Below are 15,160 nucleotides of genomic sequence, written 5' to 3' on the forward strand. Positions count from 1 at the left end.
TAGGTACAGTCTAGCTGGGTACAAAAGGCCTACATATTCCTTTTCAAATTGACACTATTTGCCAATCTGCCATAGCTTTATTCATAATTACCATAACCAAAGGCATTGTTGATCTTAATTATATATTATAGTTTAGACCATTCTCCATCTTTACTAAGTGCAAACACAATGTAATGCCTGAACGTTTAAATGAACTAAAAGGATACCATGTCTTTGTAAAGAACTTTAAGAACTTATAAGTAAAGAGAGAGACAGAGTGAAAGTGAGAGATGATGGTAAAGACTGAGAAGAGGAAGGGGGGGGGGGACGATTAGACCTGCATGTGAAACCAACTACTGAGTGAGAGCTGAAAGAAGTACCGTATATGATCAATTATTCACGATTGAGACCCATGTAATTCTGAGATGACACGCTATAAGCCAGAGTGCTGCCTGTATTACACATAAAATGTCCTAATGATACTAGACAATCAACAAATGGAAGACTGAGATTAAGACAACTGCGTATTGCAATTAAGTGAAAACGGGTGCTTTTGGAGATTTCAAAACTCTTTTTTTTTCTGACAAAAAGAAACTAACCATTACAACAGTTTTGTGAGCAAATATAGACGGCTTGCTGGAGATTTAAACTAGTTTCTACCCTATACATAATTGTACAAGACACCGATCGAACCATATAATGGCAAGATGTTAGATTCGACAGGTGTTTCTTTCAAGTTTCCTCTTCCTAACAAACCTCTTAAAAACGAACCCACCTCTTCAAGACAAAGGTCTTCGTTCCAGTTCCCCACACGGACTGAAGGACTGTAGGTTCTGACGTTCGCCATGGCTAGCCCTTAAGGTTTGAATATTCAGCAGAAATCTTGGCGACACACTTATGGAGTGTAAAGGATCCCAATCAACACCTGATCAAGTTGTTTGCCTTGACGACCAGGTGGCAACTGCTGACCTCTCGCGCTAGGCGAGAGGAACATCCAAATCTCGCAGAATACGAGACTTAGTTTGATCTTTCACCTCTCAACTTTCACCTTGCTTTTCCTTTCAAATCCACTTTTCAAAAAGTCAAAATCATACCAAAGTGTTTAAATAAAGTCAAAATTACATCTTTGAAAACGTTTGTTTTGAAGATAGACACTTTTTATTTATTTAATTTTTTAGCATCCGGCAATGTTCGGTAGGTAATGTTCGGTAATCTTCGGAAACGTTCGGAACCAGTCGGGCAGGTTGATTACGTCATCACATCTTCTGTAGCGCCGCCATCTTGTCTGTGCGGGAGTCGAGTTGTCGGAAAAATTAGTGTTTTTCTCGTACAAAATTAGACATTTCTAGCAGTCCGTCAGCATGACGAGCTTGCAACAACGCTCGTCCGGGCTCGTGCAGAGGCGAACCGACGCTTCCAGGGGCGCCGAGGGAGGGAAAGAGATCGAGAGAGAAGTGATAGAGGCAGAGTTCGAAGAGGAAAGCGATTCGTCGAAGGACACCCGGTTAACTCTCATGGAAGAAGTCTTGCTACTGGGCCTCAAAGACAGAGAGGTTGGTCTGACACTACACGAGCGTTCATTCTTCCTACAGTTCGAGTCTTGATCGTAACACCTTGTGCAGTTGTGACGTAGTCTAACAAGGAAGTAGCAGTAGAAAATACGCTATCCTAGCCACAAGGGGAGGGGCAGAAAATTAACTAAAAATGGTGCCACCTGGCACCTAGGCAAGTTGCGTGTGCAGGTTGAACTTAAGAAGACGTTTTTGTTCCCGGCTAGAAATAATTGAATTAGTTGTGACATGGCTTCTATTTCTGTCTTTCGCATAGACACAAACCATTCAAATTGTCTGTTGATTGAATGTATGGAAGGGGGTAAAACGAGTTATGTTGTCTGTAAAGTAAACCCAGTGCGTGGTGTCGGGTTTGATGCAACCACAACACAGCTATATCCGGTTGTGTTTCTTGTGGTGAAAGGATGGGCTAAGGAACTATCAGAGAAGATGTTTTGCTGTTTTTGGCATATGGCGGATCGGATATGAAGAAAAGGGGGAACAAAAGAGAAATCCTGACAGAAAAGCCAGTCAATCTCAACAGCATTATGCTTCAGGCCAAACTAGCCACAGACGACTGTTGGTTAGGCCGAGGAAAAAAAATGTTGTGTTTCCTGTTTCCCTACCTACCCTAAAAAAACCTGCCGACCCTAGACTTTTTTGGGGGGTGGGCAGTGGAGTCACATAGCTTCCACTTAGAATTTTTATTCAGCCTGCTTCCTATTGAAGTAAAACACTGCTTTTCCTGTCTAATGAAGGATAAATGTATCTATCACGCACAAATTTAAAGTTTGACATTAAAAGACAAGTGTTCGCATGCATTTCAGTTTACTTTGTACAACTGTATTGAAATATGTATCACTAGAGTTTTGGCCAGCCTAAAAAAGAATCCAAGAAAAAAAAAGATATCCCCTACCTACCGACCCTAATTTTTTCAGGGCTGAAACAGGAAACACAACATTTTTTTCCCTAGGCCTTATCGCTTTTACTGTAAATGCAGAAACTTTCACGGTGGTTTAATGTTTGCGGTTTTCGCGGTGGGCGCTTCGCCGCCAACTTAAAACCACCGCCAACATTGCATTCCATGGCAGTAAGACACTACAATGCATGGTGCTACCGTGAACTTAAAACCACAGCGAAAAGTCCTTTTTCCTCCTACCGCGAAATTAAATCCCCGCAAACTTAAATTCATTTACAGTAGCTCCCGACTCGGCTGCGGCTAAGGCCAAACGTGACTGTAACCTTCTGAGTTGACAAGATGCTAAATTTGATAGCATTATTATTATATCAAGAGAATGGAAAAACATATGATATGACTGACACCATAGACTAGTATACAGTCTAATACAATAATAATAGAAAAATGTTCGCGGTGGTTTTAAGTTCACGGTGAAGGGGTCATCGCGAAAACCGCGAACATTAATCCACCGCGACCATTTCTGCATTTACAGAATGCACCCTCACTGAAATTAAACCTAGAGCACATTACAGAATGGCAAACAAAACACAAGTCGTGGCGACATCTTATTCATGTTCTTCACCATGTCAAAAAGCGGCTCATTCGTTACATGCTTATAACATTTACAGGGCCTTTTACTTTTAGTGCCTATGAGTATGACAAGTAGTCATTTTTTCCCTCATGAGTATTGCATGCCAATGTGTTATTCTTTGATAGGCATTGGATACTTGAATGGTTTTGAGAGTGATAAGTATTTGAAAATCAACTACTCATGCCAGACAAGTGCATATAAATTGTAATTATGATTCACTTGCAAGCCAATAAGCCACAATTGGTATACTTTGAGTTTCTCTGTTCAATGGTTATGGATTATGGTTTCCATTATTATTATTAATATTATTATAATACAGACAGTTGGTGAGAAAATCCCCCTGTGGACTGTATATGAATAATGTTACCTGCATAGCTTATGTTGCTTTCGGTATTCTACAATCAAAGCTTAGGCTTTTTGTGTTTTGGATGTCCTTTTTGGGGGCATTCCTATGTGGCTTTCTGTTGTGTCAAGTTTTATTTTTTTGTATGTCAGTTTTTTTCGCTTTTGGTACTTGGTATATTTTACTGTTACTGAGTGTGAGCACAAATGCAAGGCAATGCATTTGAGTTTCCTTGATATATATTGTGTGTGTCAGTGTCGAATTTTGCATGGTTTTTGGACTTATGTTACACAAAAACATGTCTTGAGACTGATGAGAGTGAAAGTTGTCTTCATATAGCAAAGTGAAAGACGATTGTCACTTTTCCATCATTTTCGTATTTTGTCTGAATGAAGTCATTTATCTATTTCATCCACAAAGTAATTTGACTGCACAAGCCTCTTAAGTCTTATTGTTCTTTATTTACAACGTTTATTTCATATTTTTTCCAAACTACTTTTTTAAACATCATGCAATCCATTCAAATCGATCAAGGTACACAAGCAAGTACTGATCATTTTTTTCATCAACACATGCCAAGAAGTTTCACTCTATCTGACTAAAGTTCTCCATTTTGAAAGATGATTTTTTCTATCATTCAAAACATTTGTATGTAGACTGAAGGATTCCTATTTTTTATTTTTAAGAAATTTATGATTGGCATTTGGGTGGAGTCCCCTCTCCAAGGCCGACAGTACTAGTAAACGCTGATCTTTTGAGGTGCGTCACAGACGTACGTAATTACTGGTAATTACTGCCATGGAAGTCAGTGACTTACTACGTCATTTGTGGAAAGTTGTCTGACAGGTTTGTCTAAGAAAGCCTTTGATTTGAAAGGAAAAGGGTCACCAATTTTCTGATTGTTACCAAAGATTGCAGGGCTCGAAATTCATTTTTGGGATAAGGTGCACTTGTGCACCCAGCTTAGAAAATTGGGTGCACCAAAAAAATGTTGGGTGCACCACTTAAACTTAAGTAATAACCTAATAATAAAAATTAGTTACAAGCTATCAAATTGTTAAATAAGTACCATGACAGACAATTCCTAATACCTTTCTAACACTTGCATGTATACTAGTACACTTTGATATCTTTACATACATAAACCTAAGAAAATATTTGGGTGCACCCTGTGCGCCCACAGAAAATAATTGGGTGCACAGTTCCAATTTTGGCAAATGCACCCAGTATTTCGATCCCTGGATTGTCATACTTTGAACCCGACTCTAAAAATTTTTGAAGGTGTGATTACACATTACACAGAATTGTAAAGTTCTCATAGGTTGCACAAATTCCTATATACTAGGCTGTAGTGAAAAGAACAATTACTAACATCATCACACAGTTAAGTCGTAACCACTATAAACGTTAATACCAGGTCACTTGACTGGTACCATTTGTAGAAAGATTTACAAAATTAAACTTTTAACATCTGTCAGAAGTGTCTGGTTGTCAAGATGTTTTCACTTACATCTGGGCAGCTTGTAAATGTCATTTTAAAAGGTCAAAAGGTGTCCTGTTATTTTGAAATTATAGAAGTGCAGCGATGGAAATAGACCTGTGTCGTATATTGTGTGCACTATTGAGGTTTACCTCACACAGTATGTTTTAAATTATACTGTACAACTTTATATCATTTGGAAATTTAGGAGTCATTCATGTTAGTGACGTTTTAGTTACGCTTGTGAACAGACAAGAATGACTGTTCTTTACATGTAGGTTGCATGTAGTCTGAATGACTTAAATGTTAGAATATTTGTTGCAGGATGTTATACCTACCATTTTTATTGATCAACCCTACTGATTGGCCATATGGATAACTTTTGCGGATCTGGGGGCCTGAATTGGATTCTAGCAATTTGTCAAGGAATCTAGCAGTTTAACAGTTTTAACCTATGATAGCGTATCCATCATAATTCATATATATATAGCCAATATAACCGCCCTTTGACGTAAGACTTGTAACACACCAGCTGTCTATCAAGTGTTTAAAATTTGTATCTGTACATTTTGACATTGAGGCGTAAGGGCTATGGGATCAGCCTGTTGAGTTTTACCCTTTTTGATTTTGCTGAGATTTTTTAAGGAACCTGATTCTCTATACGGACCTAAGATTGGGTCATGCGAAGACCAATTAGAAATGTGCCTAATAATCAAGTCATGATGGGGCAGGGCGAAGTAGGTTCAAACAATCCCAGTCTACAATAACATGGAGTATATATTATAAGTTATGACTCCAGACTGATCGTTACCAGGCTAGTGTCTGTTCTGTGTTCAACTACTCTGTTGGCATCATTTCTGGGTCTCAGTATAAAAACCATTGCAGCAAAATAGGCTATTGTTTTCAGTGTTGCCCATTCACAAGTTTTCAGGTCTTACCTGTACCTGAATCTGAATATCCTACATACCCGCACCAACCCCTAGTTCTGGACAAGCTATGGACATTTTCCATGAGTAAAAGGATACTAAATTTTTGTCTTTTTTTCCCCCAGGGTTACACATCATTTTGGAACGACTGTACCTCATTGTTAATTGTAGTTTCTGTTTTGTCTTTCCCCTCAGGGTTACACATTATTTTGGAACAACTGTATCCAGGGCTAGAAATACTTTTTTCTGCACACCAGGTGCTGGTAACATTGAAAATTACCTGCACCAGACAAATTTTACCAGCACCATTCAGACTTTAGGAAGTATGGATCATACTGAAATTGTTTAGTAACCATTGCTATTTTTTTCTTTTATACTTTATAGGTGGTAACAGTCAATGCAGATGATAACAATCCATATACACCTATATCATAGGACATTTATGTATAAAACCCAGTACATGGACCAGTGCAGGTTAGGTGCAGGTAGATACCAGAAATACCTGCACTTCTTCAATTTTACCTGCACTAACCTGCATATGCAGGTGGGATTTCGAGCCCTGGTATCTCATAGTTAATTGTGATTTCTGTTGTCTTTCCCCCCAGGGTTACACATCATTTTGGAACGACTGTATCTCATCAGGCCTGCGCGGCTGCATGATCATGGAGCTGGGTCTGAAGGGGCGCGTAGAGCTGGAGAAGATCGGCATGAGGAGAAAAAGCCTCCTGAACAGGAAACTGGTCTACAGAAGCGACTCCCCGACAGGTGACGTCATGTTGGACGAGGCCGTCAAGCACGTAAAGGACACAGACCCGCCCGAGAACATACAAAGTAAGGCCAGGGGTGGGGGGAGGGTGGACGTAAAGGACACAGACCCACCCGAGAACATACAGACTTGGGTAGAACTACTTAGTGGTAAGTATACTATATATATACTATTAGCTAGCTTCTAAAGTAAGGCCAGGGGTGAGGGGAGGGTGAACGTAAAGGACACAGACCCACCCGAGAACATACAGACTTGGGTAGAACTACTTAGTGGTAAGTATACTAGCTTCTAAAGTAAGGCTAAGGGGTGGGGGGAGGGTGGATGTAAAGGACACAGACCCACCCAAGAACATACAGACTTGGGTAGAACTACTTAGTGGTAAGTATACTAGCTTCTAAAGTAAGGCAAAGGGGTGGGGGGAGGGTGGATGTAAAGGACACAGACCCACCCGAGAACATACAGACTTGGGTAGAACTACTTAGTGGTAAGTATACTATATATATACTATTAGCTAGCTTCTAAAGTAAGGCCAGGGGTGAGGGGAGGGTGAACGTAAAGGACACAGACCCACCCGAGAACATACAGACTTGGGTAGAACTACTTAGTGGTATGTATACAGTCAAACCTGTATTAGCGGCCACCTTTGCATAGCTCCCTGGCCATTGCAGTCACTTTTTGTCGGTCCCTGGGATTTTTCTCATTGACCTAAGCATTAAGAAATAGTCTAGTACGTAAAGGACACAGACCCTCCCGAGAACATACAGACTTGGGTAGAACTACTTAGTGGTACGTATACTAGCTTCTAAAGTTAAAGTAAGGCCAGGGGTGGGGGGAGGGTGGACGTAAAGGACACAGACCCACCCGAGAACATACAGACTTGGGTAGAACTACTTAGTGGTAAGTATACTATATATATAGCTTCTAAAGTAAGGCTAAGGGGTGGGGGGAGGGTGGATGTAAAGGACACAGACCCACCCAAGAACATACAGACTTGGGTAGAACTACTTAGTGGTAAGTATACTAGCTTCTAAAGTAAGGCAAAGGGGTGGGGGGAGGGTGGATGTAAAGGACACAGACCCACCCGAGAACATACACTTAAATTCTTTACACCCACCTGTCCACTGGGCTGTAGTCCAAGAATGTTAAAATCCTTTAGCCAATCCTCATTGCCAAGTTCAGACCCCATGGTGCTCAAGATTATGCTAATATGGGTCTCGGAGGTTCAATAGCCTGTGAAAAAATTTTCGCTGATAGTCGCGGCTTCTCCTGGCAGTAACAGCTGTTTGTAAGTAAACAATCCGAGAGTGTTTGCAGCCGTTGGTGGATTGCATGTTCATTGAGATTCAATTAGCGGAGCAAGACAGAGATACAATATCTCCTGTCACAAAATCACTGTGGTAAGGGGAGAACAACTCAATTAAAAATTGTCACCCACCATGAAAGCTTCTGAATTGTGGCCGGAACAAAAGATAAGAGATGACCTTCAACTGGAAAGAGGGGATCTTTTTGTGGTCGTGTTTTCTTTTCTCTGAAACTCTAGAGAGGGGTCTTCTGTGGGTGGTTTATTATTGAGATGGAAGAGAAGGAATGTTTACTGGAAAGTTTGTTGTTGGGTTTCTATGGTAACAGTGGGTTACCCTGGGCTGTTTTCTGTCTGTTCTTAGTGTAATATTTCCTTTGATATCCATTGTCTGTTCCATGTAGTTGTACTGTGGCTTACATGTGTGGCTTATTCAAAAACACAACTACTTTTCCTCATTTTGTCTGTCTAACTTGTAGAAAATGTCCACCCAAGTCAGCTTGGTGGTAAAAGAAACTGCTTTCTAATTGGCCATCTCGTAGGGTCTTTTAGCATAACTGCTGGATGTTAGGTCAAGAATCTAGAGGTCCTGGGCTAATATCCCGTCTTGCTACGGATCTTTTGTTTGCCCTCGGAAAAGGCATTTAACACAACTTTCCCCACAAATGTGTACCTGACTTTGGTTGGGAAGGTAAAATGTGGTGGAAGGAAAGGGAATCGGGCTCGACCTTCCAATACTGGCCAGACAAAGTGAATAACAATTCTAGAGCCTTCAGCTATGGTAATTTCTATACCTTTACATTCATTGACCACTAGTAGAATACCTGCTGATTCATTGTCAATTTATTAGTCCAACATCCGGTATACTGATTTTTTGTCGGGTCCGTTTTTTTGTTTTTGTTTTTTTCACACCAATCCAGGAAGAAAAAATGGTTTTGCACCAGTACCCTGTACTGGTCCCCAACCCTAAGTCACAGTCTAACTTTGAGATGGTCTTTGATAAGAAAAACAGCAAAGGCCATTCACTCTTCATTAAGGTCATTGAATTTGACATGTCCTACATTTGAATAGAATAGAATAGAATTTTGTTTGGGTCAAATCCTGACCTTCTGACCTTTGATAAGAACATCTTCTGGAGCCGTATCCAGTCTACTGTGAGTGAGATTATTGACCTTTAACCTCTTGACCTCTTGTCCCTGCAGGAGAGACCTGGAACCCCCTGAAGCTACACTACCAGCTGCGGAACGTGCGGGAGAGGTTAGCCAAGAACCTGGTGGAGAAGGGCGTGCTGACCACGGAGAAGCAAAACTTCCTCCTGTTCGACATGACCACCCACCCGCTGGTCAACTCAACGTCCAAGCAGAAGCTCATCAAGAAGGTTCAGGACGCCGTGCTCAGCAAATGGACTAACGACCCTCACAGGATGGACAAACGCCTGCTGGGGCTCATCTACATGGCGCACGCGTCCGACGTCCTGGAGAACGCGTTCGCGCCGCTGTCGGACGACGATTACGAGGTCGCCATGAAGAGGGTACGCGAGCTGTTGGATCTAGACCCCGAGCAGGAGTGTATGAAGCCCAACGCCAACGAAGTCATGTGGGGGACGGTCGCTGCTTTTATCAAGTAGCCGTTGTCTACCAGAAAGGAGGAATTCAAAAAGAGAGAGAGAATTGTATTTTACACCAAATCATGTTTTAAAAATGCTGATCAGTGTTTTCCCCTGTATTTCCATCTGTATAAAGTCTAATTATATAGGTCTACTCGCACATGCATTTCTCTTTTGCAAATCGTTTCTAGTTGAAAACAGGATTTTTTTCCCGTCATCCGTCATTCGATTTACTGACGGAATTTTGTTGGTAACGACATATAAAAGTTATGACTGTTAGATGTCATTTTGACAGTGCAAATCTTTCAAGGAGGTCAGCATAAGTTGGCAAAGATGACACTTAAGAAAAGGGTCTCGGAAAAAAGCCCTGTTTTGACAGAAAAGCGATCATATAGCGCAGTTTTTGCAAGGGGAATACACTGGTTGGTATCAAACTCTTTATTGTAATGCTTGCGGGAGTTTGCAATCCATTGTTGTATAGGAGAAGAGATTGCTTGCTATACTGTAGCACCTTGCCAGTATAGAGTGAAAATTCTGCAATGTTTTCTCGGAGATTCAGCAGCCATTTTGTATCCAAAAACCAGGAATTAAGTATAGTAAATACATCAGATATGGGCTTTTCTGGAGTTTATTTGGGCCTGTCGGTGGAAAGTCTACAAGTTGTGCAAGGACACATTTTTTTGCTCTTCCCTCACCGTTCATTCTGAAAAAAAAAAGAAATTGGCAAAATGTTGCCACCTAGACGCAAAGTTTGGTCTCATCTCAGATGCAATGTAAAATAGCTGCAGCATTTTCCTACAGGAATTCTCCTATACGGTTTCACATGGGCCAGGACATTAGCTTGATATATTCATATTAGATACGATGTTTGTATATTAATTTCTGTATAGTACAAGTATCATAAATTTTCTGATTATGCCAGTTGGTGATTGTTTTTCCCCCCCAGAATACTTCAGTCCAAAGTTTGTTTTGAGTTCTCCTAGCCGAAAAAATGTGACGTCCATTTTTTTGCCAACCGGACAACAACAGTAATATGGTAGGACTGTCTAAGGTGTGGGATTTTTTAAAAATATTTGTCATTATTATTGCAAAAATGAAATATTATGAAATTTCTAGGAAAATACACTTAATATGACCGTATCTACTATGACTTGGTTTTTCTCCATAGTATTTTGTTTTCTCTTTAAAGTTAAGTGGGTAGGGGTTAAACTTAAATTATTTGACGAATGTGTATTAGAGAAATTATGGTGATTGTATCGATGACAAAATGTGAAGAAAAAGAGCATTGACTGTACATGTACTTCATCCCTTAGTACATTTTCTGCTATTTTTGAGTCATCGTAGGCAATTTTTCCCATATTTGTATGTCCTGGTGACTTAAGTGATAAGAAGCTTTCTAATTTTGGGTTGGGTTTGATTAAATGTAAGTATAAAGGCTTTGCAAAGCAACAAGCATTAATAGCATGTATTAAGATCTGTTAACAATGGTTAAGGGACTCAGAAAAAGTGATATAGGTAGAAATTGTACAGAACCAATTTTTCCCAAAGTATAACTTCTGGGACAAAGATATGGAGTTTAAAACATGGTAATTTCTTATTCTGAAAGATTTCGTAAAATGTTTGCAAGATTTCTCTGCAAAATTTTACCAAGCAGTCCCTCAAAGTCATCACGGTAGGCGTCTTTAGCTTTGACAGTGTCATAGGAAAGGAATATTGCTAGGAAAAAACTAATACACTGGATACTTTGTACTTGAAAAGTCATTTCAAAATTTCAAGAGTCCTACACTAGAACTTGTACAAGATATACCCAGTTCTTGTATAGTAGATATTTGATTGCCATATCTGAAAGAGAATTTTTTTGGGGCACATTGGTCTCTTGCTGTCATCACAGATGGTATTCTGTATAAGTTCAAGCTTGTTAATGGCTTTTCAGAGTTAGAAGTAACCAGTGAGAAAAGAAAAACTATTGTTTGTTTTTCCTAATGGAATTTACACATGTATGCCTCTCTCAACTTTTCTCTTCAAGCATGAAATTCAGCTGTGTTAGTAAACAATATTTTCAAGGAATACTAAACTTTATCTAACCAACACTTCAAATAATAGGGATATTTAGACGGGGGGCGACACAGGTTATCCGGCACTTACAACCCGTTTCCATAGTCACTAGGCTTCAACGTCACATCAAAAAATTAGGATAAGTCCCAATTCATTTTAAGTTTTGGTTAGATAAAGTTTCAGTGCTCTTTTATAATTCTTTTCCTCTGCCTGATGAACTTCCATAGTGTACATACCAGATTCAGTCTACTTGTAATTAAGAATAATCTATGATGTAAATTTTACTCCTTTACTTGTGTTAGATGCCTGGCATTGGGGAGTGAGCCACAGTTGTAGTAGGGGCAAATTCTACACATGAAATTTCTGTTCGTCCTCCTCATATTTTTGATTATCACTCTTTGTCATTTATGAATTTCATTATGTATGACAGATATGAGGGTGGGGATGTGAGTCATAATAGTATAAATTTAGATTAGTATACATTCAACTTTCTGTGAAACTTGTTTGTAACTTTCTACAACATGCATTTCTTATATGATCTTTAACAACATTCTGTTTGTTGGGTCGCACCATTATCATACATTGTATTGAACACTTTTGATGCAAACTTGCAAGCAAAAATACAGTAGTACATGAACTTTGACATCTTTAATATATTTGTGTTTTAAGCTCTTAGTTTCAGGACCTTGTTCTTTACAAAATGTATACTGGTGTGACCATAATATTTTGCTTAGAAAATTCGCACGCTTCAAAATGCTTGTGTAAAAAAGGGCTTGGTTCAGTTGTCCAATAATCATTTTAAAAAGTACATTTTCTGTTTAGTTTGATTAAAACATTCCTTTCGTAGTGATTTTCTCCAGTACTATACGAAATGTATATGTTTATATAGAGAGAGTATGTATCATTTTGTGGGGTGGGGGGTGAGGCAAGGATGGAGTCCTTTGTAGTTTGAGATTCATTCTGCTCTTTTAAACTTGCCACTACTGGCATACTGTAAAAGGAGCATATGTCAAATACACATTATTGCAAAGATACAGTACTTTTTGTTGTAAGTTGTTTTTTTTTTTTTCTTTTGTCTGTGTTTGTGTGTCTGTGTGTCTTTAAACATTCTAACCATGTTGATTTAATCATATGCTTTTTTTATGACATCCTTTGGAACACTAGAAACTGATGCATTATGCAAAAGGTGCCCTTTCACCGCACTTAAGCTTGCGTCACTGCGACATTCGTTCACTGCGTCACTGTTATTTATTTTCACTGTTAGTTAATTTTTTATAATTTAGATATTGTGTAATATGTGAAAGTATGACTTAGAAGACAACAAAATACACAAAATTGTTTTTTCATCTTTGAAATGCATTGAGAACATGTGGAACCCCACAGTGCCTCACGTTTGACACAAGTGCAGTGAGACTGTGAGAGTAAACCTTTAGCAAGACGCAAAAGTCATAATACAGGCATGAAACAATCTACGCCTTACATCTGCTTGGAGACTACCTTAAGCCTTGATCAACGTCACAGCAGTTTTTTATATAACCGATAGGTGCACTACTACAGCTTTTCCAATCAACATTTGTTCATGGCCATGTAGTATGTGGTCAAAGCATGCCAAAGGTCACAATTTTGGCAAGATTTTAAAAATATACATGCTTCAGTCCCTCTTAGCTTGCAGAAACCTCGACCTTTGTGATCCAAATTTGCCCAGGGTTAACAAAATTATTTAAAAGATTAATCAATGAAGAGGCAACGGGCACTTTCTGCGCAGCTCCGGAAAAGAACTACCTCCCCATAAAATGATTTCCATCAGTGACCCCCGTTAAGGTCTCAGAACACAGTTTTTCGCCTATGGCGATTTACATGGTTAAGGACCCCAAAGTGAGGTGGTTCGACGACTCAGAACCTATAGTAGGGTGCAGATACAATTTTCAAGAATTTAGTATGTTGAAGTTGAGGGTACAACCTACAAAATGTCTGAAAATGAGCATAGATTTACCGGCTCGTTTGTCTTTAAAAGACACTTTGATTTGACCACCAGCGGAGGTCATGGAACTCCAGGGGACGAACAGGAAGTCCCGGTACCAGTATCAAGGCAAAAATCCCCCCCGGCCGAAAAAGCAACGTAATCCAACTTATCCAGTATCAATCCCGATGTTTTTTTTTACCATTCCCCACAGATTCCACCTCGCTGTTGTCCACGGAAGAATAACTACGGCCTTTGCAAGTACTGCTGGGCACTATTTTAACAAGTCGGGGATAAATACTGTGTTATGAGATCTTAACAGCACTGGGGACCCCCCCCCCCCCCCCCATGTCGCTGACCAGAGTACATAAAAACGCCCTCAAGCTGCTGGAGTATGTCTCCTCCCGCACGGGGCTTACCGAAGCCGTCAGGAAACTACAGCTAGCGCGGCAGTTTGCGGCCAGCGACAACGAACTGTTGCAACTGCAAGTAAGTGTAGGTCAGACATCGAAGTTAGGGCTGCCCATTGGCAAGCATATTATAATACACTGAATGAAGGCTTAAAAAAAGTACTAACCCATATTTCAATCTTAAAAAGTCTTCTCACTAGAAAGTCACTTGGGTCTACTTTATAAACATTCAAAGAAAACGGGGTTGTTCGGCTCATTCTCCGAGAAACTTTGAGCTCGCTCTATGAAAGAAACCTCACCTTTGATCCCTGTTCCCTCCTGATACAACCGGTAGCACCCTATAACTAAAACCTGTCCTTCAATACACCAGCTAAACTGCTGAACTGAACAAATTTTGACCCAAATAGGAAAGCTTAGACCCTACATGTCCCTTCTAACTAAAAAAGTCACCAGATTGGGCAAAATTTTTCAAGGAAAAGAAGGATTTTCAAGGATTTTAAGTCACTCTCAAATCGTTCCCATTTTGTGCACTGTACTGCGCAACGCAACTATGACGTCAGCCCTGTAATAGTACGATACTTAGCGGGGGGAGGGGAGAGGGCCATGTAAAAAAAATCAGGTTGAAGGGTAGGACCATGAAACTTTTGATTTTTTACAAACAGGTTATACCATAGGCATCCTTGGTTCCGACCGTTTTCTTCTTTCTTTCCAACCTGCAGCTGGTGACCCTGAAAATACAGGAAATGGCGTTACAGAGGGTCAATGGTTATCATGTTGAAGTTAAACGTTGTTTTGCCCTGAGCGCTTCAGACGATATCGATCTAAAGTAAACAGAAGAAAAGCGTTGTACATGTACATTGTGTATTGCTTTATAGCTACATGAGTTTACAGGTGTTTTTTATTTGCTTATGTATATCAAGGCAGTTAAGTCAATTGCCTGTATAGCCAGAGAACTTTATTGCACCACATTTGTACATGGTACAATGTACGGAACGACTAATATACAAAGTAAATAATAGGTATATAGAATAAGACTTAACATCCAATTAGCATAATAAGTAGGGCTAACACAAGTCTTTGATATACTGTTACAGTCTAGTTGGGCTAATCATGGGTTTCAGTATTCTTTCTAATAGCAAAGCAGTCTTTATAAAGCAATAGTTATTGTTTGGCATGTATGTCAGCAATCCCCGTCACTCGACTGCCACACGGTGTCGTGCACTGACGTATATACC

The 15,160-nt window shown here is 39.8% G+C and overlaps 2 protein-coding genes across 5 annotated transcripts in view; one reads left to right on the forward strand and one right to left on the reverse strand.

Annotated features, from left to right (window-relative positions):
- Nucleotides 1–977, reverse strand: part of LOC118405661 (cilia- and flagella-associated protein 161-like) — a gene marked incomplete in the record, with an annotated part of 11,014 nt that extends 10,037 nt beyond the window's left edge. The window contains 1 exon segment of the mRNA XM_035805249.1: nucleotides 755–977. Coding sequence (XP_035661142.1) covers nucleotides 755–826 — 72 coding nt within the window.
- Nucleotides 978–1,182: 205 nt separating this feature from the next.
- On the forward strand, nucleotides 1,183–12,587 carry LOC118405666 (Golgi phosphoprotein 3-like). Of its 4 annotated transcripts, none has more exons than XM_035805290.1 (4): nucleotides 1,184–1,532; nucleotides 6,434–6,631; nucleotides 6,695–6,743; nucleotides 9,097–12,587. In XM_035805290.1, the coding sequence occupies exons 1-4, from the start codon at nucleotides 1,341–1,343 to the stop codon at nucleotides 9,519–9,521; spliced, it is 864 nt and encodes a 287-aa protein (XP_035661183.1). In that variant the 5' UTR covers nucleotides 1,184–1,340; the 3' UTR covers nucleotides 9,522–12,587. The 4 variants fall into 4 exon arrangements, with proteins under 4 accessions (XP_035661155.1, XP_035661183.1, XP_035661173.1 ...); XM_035805280.1 differs by lacking the exon at nucleotides 6,695–6,743 and adding an exon at nucleotides 7,332–7,380 and having other exon boundaries at nucleotides 1,185–1,532; XM_035805272.1 differs by having other exon boundaries at nucleotides 1,188–1,532; nucleotides 6,434–6,652; nucleotides 6,716–6,743.
- The last annotated feature ends 2,573 nt before the right edge of the window (nucleotides 12,588–15,160 follow it).

This window comes from Branchiostoma floridae, chromosome 2 (genome assembly GCF_000003815.2).
Source record: "Branchiostoma floridae strain S238N-H82 chromosome 2, Bfl_VNyyK, whole genome shotgun sequence".
Classification (NCBI taxonomy): domain Eukaryota; kingdom Metazoa; phylum Chordata; class Leptocardii; order Amphioxiformes; family Branchiostomatidae; genus Branchiostoma; species Branchiostoma floridae.